Raw genomic sequence first — 12,794 nt, 5'->3', positions numbered from 1 at the left:
TGGTATAACTTTATCCAATATGTAATCCATAGTTATTAGGGCTAGGATGGGTGAAATCGGTGATCCCATGGGAACGCCAAACGTTTGCTTGTAAATGTTCATGTCGAAAGTGAAAACCGTGTTATCGGCGACGATTGACAGAGTTTCAAAGAAAACCACCTCATCTATGTCAAAGTGTTCAACTATGTAATCAAATCTTTCAGTTAGAATGCTCTTTACTAATCAAATAGAAATATTCGTGAACAAACTAACTACATCCAGTGAAATTAGGACATAACCTTTAAGCAATTTTTTGTAAGCAATTACGTCTTCTTCGTCAGAACAGCTACTTGACATATTTGCTGAAACCGTCTTCGTAACAAAAATGTACTTCGCTAGTAAGCGGAGAATACCAATTGATTGCAACTGATCTGGAAACGGTCGCGCTAGTGTGCGGACACGGATTGTTTTCTGATTGCAAACTGGTTGTACTTGTAACCGATTTGAAACTCCGATTGCAAATCAATCGACCGTGTGCGGAGGGCCTAATGCGGCCTATACACGCGCAGGTATGTGTTAGCACTTGCCTGCACAGCAGGGGGCTGACACGCAATGGTAAAAATTTATTCACGTATATAGTTTTTGTAAGCATTCACAGAGGCGCTAGTGTCGCTATGTTCGGGAATGTTCGGCACTATTCGTGATTCGTACGACTTTTAAATTTAATTTAAATTTAATTTAATATTGAAATAAGAAAAAAAAATAAAACAAGGTGTAATTTTTTTTTAAATTTCAATTTATTTAATTAAAAAAGTATTTAATAGTTACAATAAAAACAAATATGGCTATTTTCTACTATTTCTTAATCTCACCAAGAACTTAAATGTACTCTAGGAAATGTTTCATAAACAAAATAAAAACTCTATTAAAATTATAATGATTATAATATAAACAAAATGAGATGATTTGTGTCAAAACACATTATATATATTGTTATATAATAAAAAGTTAACTATTAAAACATAAAACATATTGCTATTCCCTAATTCCACTTATTCTCACCAAGAGCTCATATGTACTCTACGAAATGTTTCATAAACAAAATAAATACTCTATTAGTAGTATAACGATGATAATATAAACAAAATGAGATGATTTGTGTCAAAACACATTATATATTGTTATATAATAAAAAGTTAACTATTAAAACATATTACTATTCCCTAATTTCACTTATTCTCACCAAGAACTTATATGTACTGTACGAAATGCTATCGGAAAGATAACAGATGAATATTGAACAGTTTACTTAATAAATTGTGCTCGTTTGTACATGTAATAAAATAATGAATTTATATGTATATCTACTTTTACTTATTTATTATTGCTGCCGGGCTGAGGGGAGCGGCCCACTCGTTAGCGCGACCTATAAGATCTATTGTAACTTTAGCCCTCCAAAGGTATAGGGCAAATGTAGGTCCTTGATAAACCTTAGTATTGCCCTGAGGGTTTGAGCGTTTATGTCGGTAGGTGTCAAAGGAGTTTGACCGAAAATGTTGCGCCTTAGTCGGCCTCTGGCGACGCAATTGCACAGTATATGTTTAGCAGTTTCTGACTCGTCGTTGCAAAGTCGACAAGTTTGATCCTCAGCTTGTTCAATGTGGAAGAGGTAGTATTTTAGGGGCACATGGCCGGTCAGGTAACCTGAGAGCGTCCTTAGATCCCCCTTGCTGAGGCATAAAACCTTTGTGGTTTAGTTTTGCGACGGAGTTATCATTCTCTTCGCTTGTCTGTGACCTGGAAGTTCGTCCCAGAGTGAGGCTACCTTTAGGCCTCCCAATTGTTGATTATCTGTTTTAGGTGGCTTTTTTGTATAACGTGTGAGTTTACGTTCATGCGGCCTGTGAATTAACCTAAACTATTAGAATAATATCTTTCTTGTAAAAGAAAAAATTGTATGTAAAAGTCAAACAGAATCCATCATTCCAACATTCTGTCTCACATATCATATTTTGTTTACTCCAAGTCTTTTGCATTAAACATGGTCCCAAGCCTTCTTCAAAGCATTATCCTTAGTATTACTCAACCAATTTATTAAAAAAAAAAATACATAAAGGCTACCTTCAAACCTTTCAAGCAGCATCCTTTAAAAAAGAGTCAACTACATTGTTAGGTGTAAGGTCAGTTTTATGTAATTTGTTATTACAAAGTTTAATAAAGTGATTGAGTAATAGTAAAGTTAAATGCGTTGATAATCTTTTACTTATCTCAGTACCATGTTTAGTGCAAAAGGATTGGGGAAAATCAGAATATGACAAGTGAGATAGAATATTGGGATGGCGGATTATGTTTGGAATGTTAATAAAAATTCTTTCTTTTGCAACAGCGATAATATTCACGAATGTCGCCGAAGGATATTTCATATTCAAATTACCGTCTGTGTCGTTATCCGACAAAACTATTAAATTATGAACATCAGATATGCCATCAGAACGAAAGAACTGATCGCAACACTCACACTCATAATTTAATAGTTTTTTAATAAAGTACTCTGCAACACAAGCTGACTTATTAAGGTCAACTTCAGACAACAATACGGTACTTTTAATGTTGCTTGACAATTTTGTGGTGCTATCATAAGGAGAAGGAGCGGAGGTAGTTGATGGAATGTCAGAGGAAGTGGTGTTAGCTGGATCGTTGTCCAGCAGGATTTGATATGAAACAAGGAAATCCCCACCATCATCCTCACAATTCGTCCCAATGCTACAACGAGCAGTATTACTAAGAATAACTGTCTTGTAAGCATCGACAAACTGAGAGGCTGATGGTTTCGTATTACCACCACATAACCCTCTTGCAACACTAAAGAGATTCTCTAAAGGGTCCTGATTTAAAGATCTCAAAGAGAGATGCTCAAAACCCATCCCCTTTAAAGAATCCCATAAATATCGTACATTGCCTATAGTTGCTAACAGTAACTTGATCGTTGGCGGATTTCCTACACACTTACCACCGGAATAGAATTTAATACGATTCAACTTCCTCCTAGCACTATCCCAAAATGCGAGATGTTGGGAAGTTCTAGTTAATTGGCACGCTAAAGGCTTTGTGGAGCTAGTAACCGAATTCATTGAATCAAACAAGTCATCCATGAACTTAACGAATATCGCTGTTCCCGCAGCATCCATAACGCCTGACTTCGATAGAATGTGTAGGAGGGAAGCGGTGGACCGGCTGAAAACTTGCGCGGCAAGTTTTACCTTCATCTTCTGACGGTTAGTAGGGTTTACATGGGCAATCGTGAGCTTGGTGGCTCTGAATGCTCCACTATCCCCATCTAACTCGTACAGCCTATGAATGTCGCTCCACCTGACTGTTTTACCTTCGAATACAATATTTTTGGTCATCAAATTATTCCTCATGCTTTTCAGCATATGAGGCACATCAAAAAGATGAATAATTTGGTGGCCATCAATACTGTATACGAAGTGATTACCCTCTCTACCACATTCTACCGAAAGGCTACGCAAGGCGGCTACGTTCCACGAGCCGCCGTCGCATACAGATGCTACGATGCGAAATTCAGTAAGTTCATGAACTGCTCGTACAACTTGCTTGATCAATGCTTTGAGTGTATACTGGTTCGCAGCTGCATGTGTAAAATAGAAAGCAACTGGTTGCTTCCACATTTTCGCAACGCCACGAATCATAAACACCAAAACATGATCAGCAAGTTTATGACCTCGTTCTGTCCCTGTCTCCACAAATCCTTCAACATGCCAACTATTGTCCGTTGCAATCAAACTTAAATTGTTCCCGATGTCCATCTCATCAAATATAAGTGTGCAGTAACGTTCACGCAGCGGCATTTGACTTGAAATATTCTTCAAGTGACAAAACAGTTTTTCATTAACACCACTGCTGATAGAGAAAATGAGAGACACCTCCTCAAAGTTCTTACTGATGGCAGACATAAGATTTTTTGTAGGTATCTATAGCAACGAGGGCCATGTTTGTAGATTGACAAAAACAATGCCTTTTCCTCGTTGCTGTAGCGCCGAGTCTTCTTTGTTCTTGTAAAATTCCTCAGCAATGTTATTATAAATAATCGAAGCACCTTTGGCAAACAATGAATGTTTTTTATGTTACTTATGGTGTCCGGAAAACGGATATCAACGTGTAGCAGTTTTTGACGTTTTGACAATTGTTGCATACGTCCTCTGGTGTACTTTAAAATTCTCTGCGCCCTTGTCAACCTTGTCAAGAACTCTTGTTCCTTTGTTGACAATTCGGCCCTTCGCTTCACACCCATTTGTTTGAGGACGGAATGACCTAAATATCAAATAATTTTGATTTAGTATTACAAATTAAAACTCTTTCCAAATATTCCCTTACAGTCCGTTGTTTTATGGAGTACTGTACAAATGTACTTTATGTAATTGATTTCATTAAGTTTCCAAAGCATAGCATTCTTTCTGTTGAAACTCATATTGCTATCTTCGATAATAATATATGTCATAATATTGATAAATAGAATATCTGCATATCGTAAAATTTTGCGGTTGGCGATAAAATGTTGTATGCAACACGTCAGCAAAGTGTCTTTATCGAACTCGCCTGTTACTCGCCTCGCTCGCTCGACTCGTAAACTCAACTCGTTCGATAAAGCATCACTTTGCCGACTTGGTACATAAATAACTATTATTTCATAAAATCTGTTTGGTGATAAATTTACGAATAATCAAGAATTAAATTTTTTTCTCATTACATACTACTCGATAAAATTATATGTATTTTAGGGGAACATTCGGAATGTATTTTAGATAATTATTATGTTTATTACAGTTTATTATTTATTTATTTTTTTAATTGTTATAATATTATGTATAATATAATATAAAATATTATTTACCTTTATTTTTTCTCTTTACACCACATGGGTGTGAAGTAGGTGCCTCTACATCAGGCATCTGTCCAGATGTTGAAGCCAATGGCTCTGGTGATGTTAACGTATCATCTAATTGGTATTGTTAAAGAAACATTTAAAATAAACATGTACTTTAATAGTTACTTGAGATATTAACTTACCAAATCTATCAACATGTGGCAATTGGTTTCTTAACAACTTTTCTTTTGCAATTGTCTGAAATTGTTTTTCATTGAAATGACGGGCACATACCCTTATCTTTTTGTTAAGCAATTGCTTATATGTTCGTTGAAAAAATTCACGCCGGTCCAAAATTTCAAGCCATTGCCTCCGAAGTCCGTCCGTTCTTGGAAAACAGAACATAATTCCACGTTGCTCCGGAGGCAATGTATTTGTAACACATTGCTGATAAGCACATCTCTGGAAATTAAGATTCTTTAGATTATTCCTGTATTCCTTTTTTGTTTGATTACTTAACACTTTCACAGGTGTTAAATAATGTTCAAACCAGTTAAAACTTACCAGATATGTATCATACGATGACTTTAAAGACATTACTTTAAAAGTAATAAATAAATAAATATCAAATATAGCACAAACAATAAAATACACCACGATAATACAACACAACGATAAAATCACAACGCAATTATAAAACTGCGTAGAAGTTGGTATTCCCAGAATCTTACTCATATTTATTACTATTAACTTGGGCTACTAGATGGCAGTTGAGTATACAGTTCTGAATATATATTGTTATTTATTATTATTTCATTTATTTCATGTTTATTACAGTTTTTTTTTAATACTATATACATTTATTTGTTTTTTTACAGTTTATTTTAAATATCATAAATTTAAATTTACCAGCGCCTCTGTGAATGCTTACAAAAACTATATACGTGAATAAATTTTTACCATTGCGTGTCACCCCCCTGCTGCACAGGTCGTAACTCGCGAGTAAGTGTAGGACCTAAAACTGAGAGCGCGTGTTACCGGGTTGGAAAGTCGGCTGAGGTTACCTCTAGACCCTCAACAGTAACTCGTGACGGAGCTTTTGAGTGGTCGTCGGATTATTGAAACATCGATAAAAAAATTTAAAATATAACTATATTTAACACACTATAATACAATATATACAAAGAAATTAAAATGGCGTAATCGGTTGTTTGTTGAGCTCTTCTCTTTCTTCACTGATGGCTACGGCTTCTGTGGCTGCCTTTATACCCCCGGAGAACAAAGAAAGTGTCAAATTCGTTCTCCGGTTCGCCTGGGGTTCGAGATCGGTCGCAGCCAATTAGAGCGGGGCTTTCGAAGCAACCCATCGTCGGTCGGATAACGCGCTTTTGTTCACCCTAGCCACCCTTGGGGTTAAAAGAAGGGTGAGGGCAAAAAGAAGACAGTTCCAACCGAACAGCGACAACAGTACAACGTCAAGAAGATCCAACACGTCAAACAAGTCTCATATTCAAACGACACCTGCCTTCGACGCTCTCCGTTGATGGTCGTCATTCGCCGTATCTGTATATAGTATAATATCCCTAGTATACAGCGTGTCCCGTATCTTCCGCATCAGAGCATTATACGGTTGTAGGATACATTATTCTGAAGCGATCTTTCTAATAAAATTTTTTCGAAATGTTTATAATAACCGCACGGGAACTGTTTAAAGGAACTGTTTTTCGTCCAATCAGCAGATCGCAAATCAGACTCAGGTAATCGGTGCCACCCTCGGCCGGTCCTCTACGCCGATGATAACTCGTTTCCCACGTGTACTCACCAATAAATTCGTCATGGAAAGAGAAATAAACTTTTTCGATTAATCAAAGTTGTCCGTTATTGGTCGTCGTTAAACAGTTCCCGTGCGGTTATTATAAACATTTCGAAAAAATTTTATTAGAAAGATCGCTTCAGAATAATGTATTCTACAACCGTATAATGCTCTGATGCGGAAGATACGGGACACGCTGTATAACTGTAAATAAACATATTCAAACCAACCGTCTGCTTTTAACAAAAAAATACCACGGTAACACGCGTTCAGTTCCGGGCGCGGCTCGAAATAAATCAGATGAGGTATGATTTTTCGTGCAAGTCCGAAGGTAAGTATGAATGCGTATGTTAATTTATTCGAGTCAAGCATCAGTTTTCTCAACATGTCGCGAAATACATCAAAAAAATATGAGGAGGTTATGAGAGAGTTCATTGACATCTATAAAGAAAATGAATGTACAGTGATGCCTCGCACAGCGAACGCTGCACACAACGAACTTCCTGTTCGTTCATTTCATGATTCATACAACAAACTTCGCTTCACACAACGAAGTCGCCCGAGCTTCGCGCAGGCGCTGCAGGCAGTCGTTAGTCAAGACAAGAAAGAAGCAGAAAAGTTCTCTATTAACTTTCAAAAATTTATTAAGGATGAAGGATACTGCCCACAACAAGTGTTCAATGCCGATGAAACGGGTTGTTCAAAGCTTTTATAATTGGGATGAGTTTAATAATGCTTATAAACAATTAATTCAATATCGCGACAAGTATTCGGATACGATATATTTCACCGAGGACATTTCTTCTGAATGTGAGGAAGCTTATTTCGATGCTAAGGGGACATTGCTTGATTTGTTAAGGAGTCATATACGTTTATCGATTCTGAAAAATGGTATAACTACCACCGAGGATTCTTAGAAAATTATTAGATCAATTAAATTGTTTTTTTTTCTATTACAAAGGTTAAGTTTTACAGAAATGGAGAAACATACAAAAAACAAAATACAGAAAAATATGACGTCTGTAACTGCATTGAGGTAGGACGTCCTTTTTCGCGCAGGAAGGAGTGGTGGGTGTTGTTCAGCTTCTAGAATTGATCTGAAACAAAATTTTTTGAGCTTTTGTTGTTCTTTGGGACCCTACATCACGGTTAACGAGGGGATTTAAAAAAAAAAATTATTGCGCTTGGGTTGTACTTTGAAAAACTTGTTATAATTTTGATCGAAAAAGGAGTTATATTTCTTGATCATATTTAACATCGTTGATCTTTTCAAAAAAAGCTCTCGTCAACCGATAAAGAATCATATGAGGAACGCGTATATACAAGATGAAGTTAATCGGACAAATGGTGAGGTAGTTATCGTGCCCACCGTATTTAAAAGTCGTGTTTTGAGAAAAATACGTTTAAAGTTTTGCAAAAGTAAACGTGTAGAAAAATGTTACTTACCACTAATCGGCGATGCCTGCGCCATAAAGCTGACCTTCATCTACAGTATGACCGTCCAGCAATCGTAATCGATTTTGTGTGCGACGAATTCGGCTCTCTTTTGTCGCTTCCAGCGTCCTAAGTTCAGCCGTGCAAATCCGTTGGGCATCGATTTCCTGACACATGTTATAGGCTGCATTACCTATAGACACATTCAATGTCTGCAACATTGTTAACAGGCTCATGTGACCTTTATTGAAGACTGCTGCTGCAATGTATGCGGCTATTTCAACAGTTACAGCAGTACAATAAGTCTCTTTTGAAGCAATCTTCCAGATAAGAGCGTTCAGGCTTTCGTTGTTATTCTACGTATATCCGCCAACAGACCTTGACAACAAATCGTCTCTGCTCAAATCTTCATAGATGGGTCGAATTGCATCTTGGATATTCTGGGGAAGAGCAGTCTTATGTTTATAGCCAGTAAGAGTGTTGGTAGCATACGCTCGTTGCCAGGAGCACCACGAATCTTCTCCAGAAGGACAGTTTTCATGTTGTGGTTTTTCATCTGTTGAAATTTTATGAAGAAACGTCGCCCAGATAGCTGCTTTCATTTTTTCCATTGAATCCGCATTTCTCCTGATGGCTAAACCGTAGTATGTCTGCAACTCGTCTATACATTTGCCCGTTAGTTTACCTTTTCCTCCAAGACCTTTCGTGTTTTTCTTTAGTGCACGAAGACGAGTTCCCATTCTCTTTTGTACGTGACCTACACACTCTTTTTTGATAACCGGAATATCATAGGGGTTTGTTTTTAGAATACAGTTAAACGTCTTACAATCACCATTCCCGATATAATGCAGGTATTTTACTGCATGCAGTTCTACGGACCGTTGAAACATTTCCTGCATTCCTTCCACTTCCACTTTTCCTGCGCTGCCTGTGTGATTTGCGAAACACTCATGTTCTTGTTTCCATTCCTCATATTCAGCGGTGTTAGTTCTTTTTTCCCAAAATTCGCAGGCTTTGCAGTAAGATAATTTTACCAGAATATCTACAACTTTCCCTGTCAAAATTCCGATAAGTGTAGTCACGCCAAAACGAGAAGAGAAGCCTCGCTTTTTCCAGGTTCCATCCCCGGAAACGGCAATTCCAGCTTCATTATCAATGGTTCCTTTTTCCTTCGTCGCTATTTTTTCTTCAGTAACCGCTTCTTTCATCAAAACACAACTAACAGTTTTTACAGCACTGTGAATGCTTCGTATAATGGCATCGTACGTTGACTGGCCTACAGGTTTTGGTAAATCCATTAGTCCGCAAAACTTCCGCATAGCAGATTGCCCCAATCCTACAATTCTCATTGCAAAAACAAATCGTCTATTTATTTCATAAGCTTTATCTATTTGAGGGCACGATGGAATACGCGTAATCACACTTATCGCAATGTAAAACAATTTTGAATCCAAGGCCCCGAATGTCATCTTCCATAAAATTTACGTCACCACCACATTTTTTGCACTGTACACCAGCACTAATAGCCGTAAATACGGTGACAAAGTTTAAAATTCGGTAGCCGAAAGAAGAGTCTACGCTCACCTCGCAATCTTTAACCACTTTTAATTTTTTCGTCGATGCACTCATCGTAGCTTTTTCGGAGTCTATTCTTTTTTTTGATGGAGGAACTCTTTTTACGGACCGAGAAGGTCTTCTGTTATCTGCTCGCGAACCCTTCCGGTCAACAGTTACGCGTCGTGGCATTTTTGACGTTTGATTGAAATTGATTGAAATCAATTGAAAACACACGCACTAAAGCTAAAATATTACCAACTAAATAAATTCGCACGGTGTTTAACAGTAACACGTTATAACGTTATAACGAGTTATTCGACCGGTTTTGTTCAAACGGCTATAACTTCGTCAATAATTCAAATATCGACTCAATTGTAGACTTAAAATGTTCGTAAAAGATGTAACTTTCAAAATATGTATAAAACAAAAAATCGATTTTTTTTAAGTTGAAAAACGTATATGACCCCTTAAATCCTCTTCCGCTCTCTCCGACCCCGGAAGTTGATACAAAAGTTTTTTCAAACGTCAGTTATTCGTCATCGCGTTCGCGTCATTTACCGAAAATTGATCTTCCAACCTTCGACGGTAAATACGCCAATTGGGTAATAACTTGGGTAATAACTTTTCAAGATCGTGGCAAATATTGATTGACCGGTATGAAAATCGACGGTTATTAATTGAGACTCAATTATCGATTTTATTTTCCGCGCGTGCCGTAAAGAGTGATTCGTCTAGCGAACTTAAACGTCTTGTCGGGGAAATTAAAGAAGCTTTCGGTGCCTTAAAAGTATTGAAGTGTCCGATTCAGCATTGGGACTATATTCTCGTATATTTAATCGTACGAAAATTAGATACAGACGCCGTTAAAGAATGGGAGAGATCGATTGGAAATCATCGCGATCCGTCAACGTTCGATGAGCTTGAGGACTTTCTGATGAACCGTATTCACACCTTGGAAGCTGTCGAAAATCTTCAATCTAGCCGTAAAGTGCATTCCATTTCAACGGGTTCTAAAGTCTCTAGTGTGAAAGCTCATAATGCTTCTTCTCCTGTAAATGGTTGTGTTATGTGCAACTCAGCGCATTACATTTCTTCATGTCCGGCTTACCTTTCAAAAAGCCCGGCAGAACGGCAGGATTTTGTGATATCCCGGAAGTTATGCTTCAATTGTCTTGGTTCACATACCGTCAACAAATGTCGCGTTTCTAAACGATGTCGCGTTTGTCGCAAATCTCACCATACGTCTCTTCACGACGCGCCACGACGCTCAACTTCAACTAGTATACAATCTTCAGTTGAACCTTCAAAGTCAGGAACAGTTTTCGCGCCCATACAAGAACAACCGAGCATCACCGCTAATGACTTAACCGTATCGAATCATCTTTTACATTCGCACCACATTCATGCTCCGGTACTGTTGGCTACAGCTTTAGTACGGATTGAATCATCGCGTGGACATTCCCTCATCGTTCGAGCCCTTATTGACCAAGCATCCGAAGTTTCTTTCATCACCGAGTCACTTGTACAACAGCTTCAACTTCCACGAAAATCAGCAAGTATTCCTATTTCCGGAATTGGTTCGCAACGTACAAGTATTTCAAACGGAATTGTTACAGTTCAATTAAGTTCGCAATTCAATCCATTTCTTTCATTCAACGAGGAAGCGTTAATATTGCCGAAATTAACCGCTTATTTACCTCAAAAATATTCTGCTCAGTTACCGATTGAGCTACTGAATTTACCGTTAGCCGATTCAGATATCTCATCATCAAAAAGAATTGATTTGATTCTTGGTGTGAGTTTATATTCTAAAATTCTTCAAAATGGTGTTAAACGAAGTAGTGATGGTTCTTTGATTGCTCAGCAAACCGCGTTTGGATGGATTCTTTCCGGCGTACTGTCGAATCAATCACAATCAAACTTCAACCCGTATGGTTTTCAGTGTTCAATATCCGCGTGAATTCGCGGATTTAATGCAAAAGTTCTGGACGATAGAAGAAGAATCAAGTTCTAAGCCGTGTTTATCTACCGACGAAATTGATTGTGAGAAAGATTTCGTCAATTTACATTCGCGTGACAGCTCTGGACGTTTTATTGTTCGTTTACCATTTCGAAAATCTCCGCGTGAACTGGGAAATTCTTATATGATCGCTGTTAAGACTTTTTCTCGTTCCGAGTTAAGATTCGCGCGGGATGAAAGCTTCAAGACCGCGTATAGTAAATTTATGCGCGAATATCTCGATTTAAATCATATGCGTCCCGTTACAGTGCCAGTCGAATCACCCAACTTAAGTAACTTTCTATAAGCGTCTCAGATTTTTCCCGCGCCGGTGTCGACTATTTCTTAACACGGGTCTTTTCTGGAAAAGTTATCTTCAACGAATGGATTCTGGAAACCTTTGCTCCTGCCGTGAAGAAATTCTTGCTGGAAAAAGAACTGCCGCTCAAAGCCCTTCTGACACTTGACAATGCCCCTTCTCATCCAAAAGACCTAGAGAAAATATTGCAGGAAAATTATCCTTTTATCAAGGTGCAGTATTTGCCACCAAACACCACATCCATTCTTCAGCTAATGGATCAGCAAGTTATTGCGAACTTTAAAAAACTCTACACTAGAGCCCTCTTTAATAAGGTGTTTGAAGAATGCGAGTTTGGTGGAGACAATATGACTGTCCGAAAGTTTTGGAAGGAAAAATTTGATGTCCTTATGGCAATACGACTTATACAGAAGGCCTGGGAAGAAGTGTCACAAAGGACCCTCATTTCTGCTTGGAAGATGCTTGTGCCTTCGTGGACCCAGGAAGAAGCAGTAGTTGATGACACGGAAGTGGTGAAGGACATCATCACAGTGGCCGAAAGGTTGGAATTAGAGGTAGAGGAAGAGGATGTAGAGGAGCTTATTGAGGAACACGAAGAAGAACTGACAACTGAAGAGCTCCAAGCACTTCTGATCCAGCAACAGGACAATGCTCAAAGGGAAGCGTCATCTGATAACGAGGAGCAACAATCAAACAATCAACCAATCCCAACTGCTGACATCAAGAACATCCTGGTCAAATGGAAAGCAGTTCAGGAGTTTACCAATGCCCACTATCCGAATTCAGCTGAAGCAAACAGGATCAACGA

General features: G+C 38.1%; 1 protein-coding gene across 1 annotated transcript; it reads left to right on the top strand.

Annotated features, from left to right (window-relative positions):
* Positions 1–10,053: 10,053 nt before the first annotated feature.
* LOC139431814 (uncharacterized) lies at positions 10,054–11,628 on the top strand. The gene is made up of 3 exons (XM_071200002.1): positions 10,054–10,068; positions 10,115–10,270; positions 10,390–11,628. The coding sequence occupies exons 1-3, from the start codon at positions 10,054–10,056 to the stop codon at positions 11,626–11,628; spliced, it is 1,410 nt and encodes a 469-aa protein (XP_071056103.1).
* The last annotated feature ends 1,166 nt before the right edge of the window (positions 11,629–12,794 follow it).

Source organism: Onthophagus taurus, chromosome 11 (assembly GCF_036711975.1).
Source record: "Onthophagus taurus isolate NC chromosome 11, IU_Otau_3.0, whole genome shotgun sequence".
Taxonomy (NCBI): Eukaryota; Metazoa; Arthropoda; class Insecta; order Coleoptera; family Scarabaeidae; genus Onthophagus; species Onthophagus taurus.
The sequence above is the reverse complement of the archived record's forward strand: the minus strand, read 5'-3'. Positions and strand labels throughout refer to the sequence as shown.

Bases quoted from the DNA above. Each gene is read 5' to 3' on its own strand.
- LOC139431814 (XM_071200002.1), top strand. The intron at 10,271-10,389 runs GTAATAACTTGG...CGTGCCGTAAAG, and splicing joins ACGGTAAATACGCCAATTGG to AGTGATTCGTCTAGCGAACT.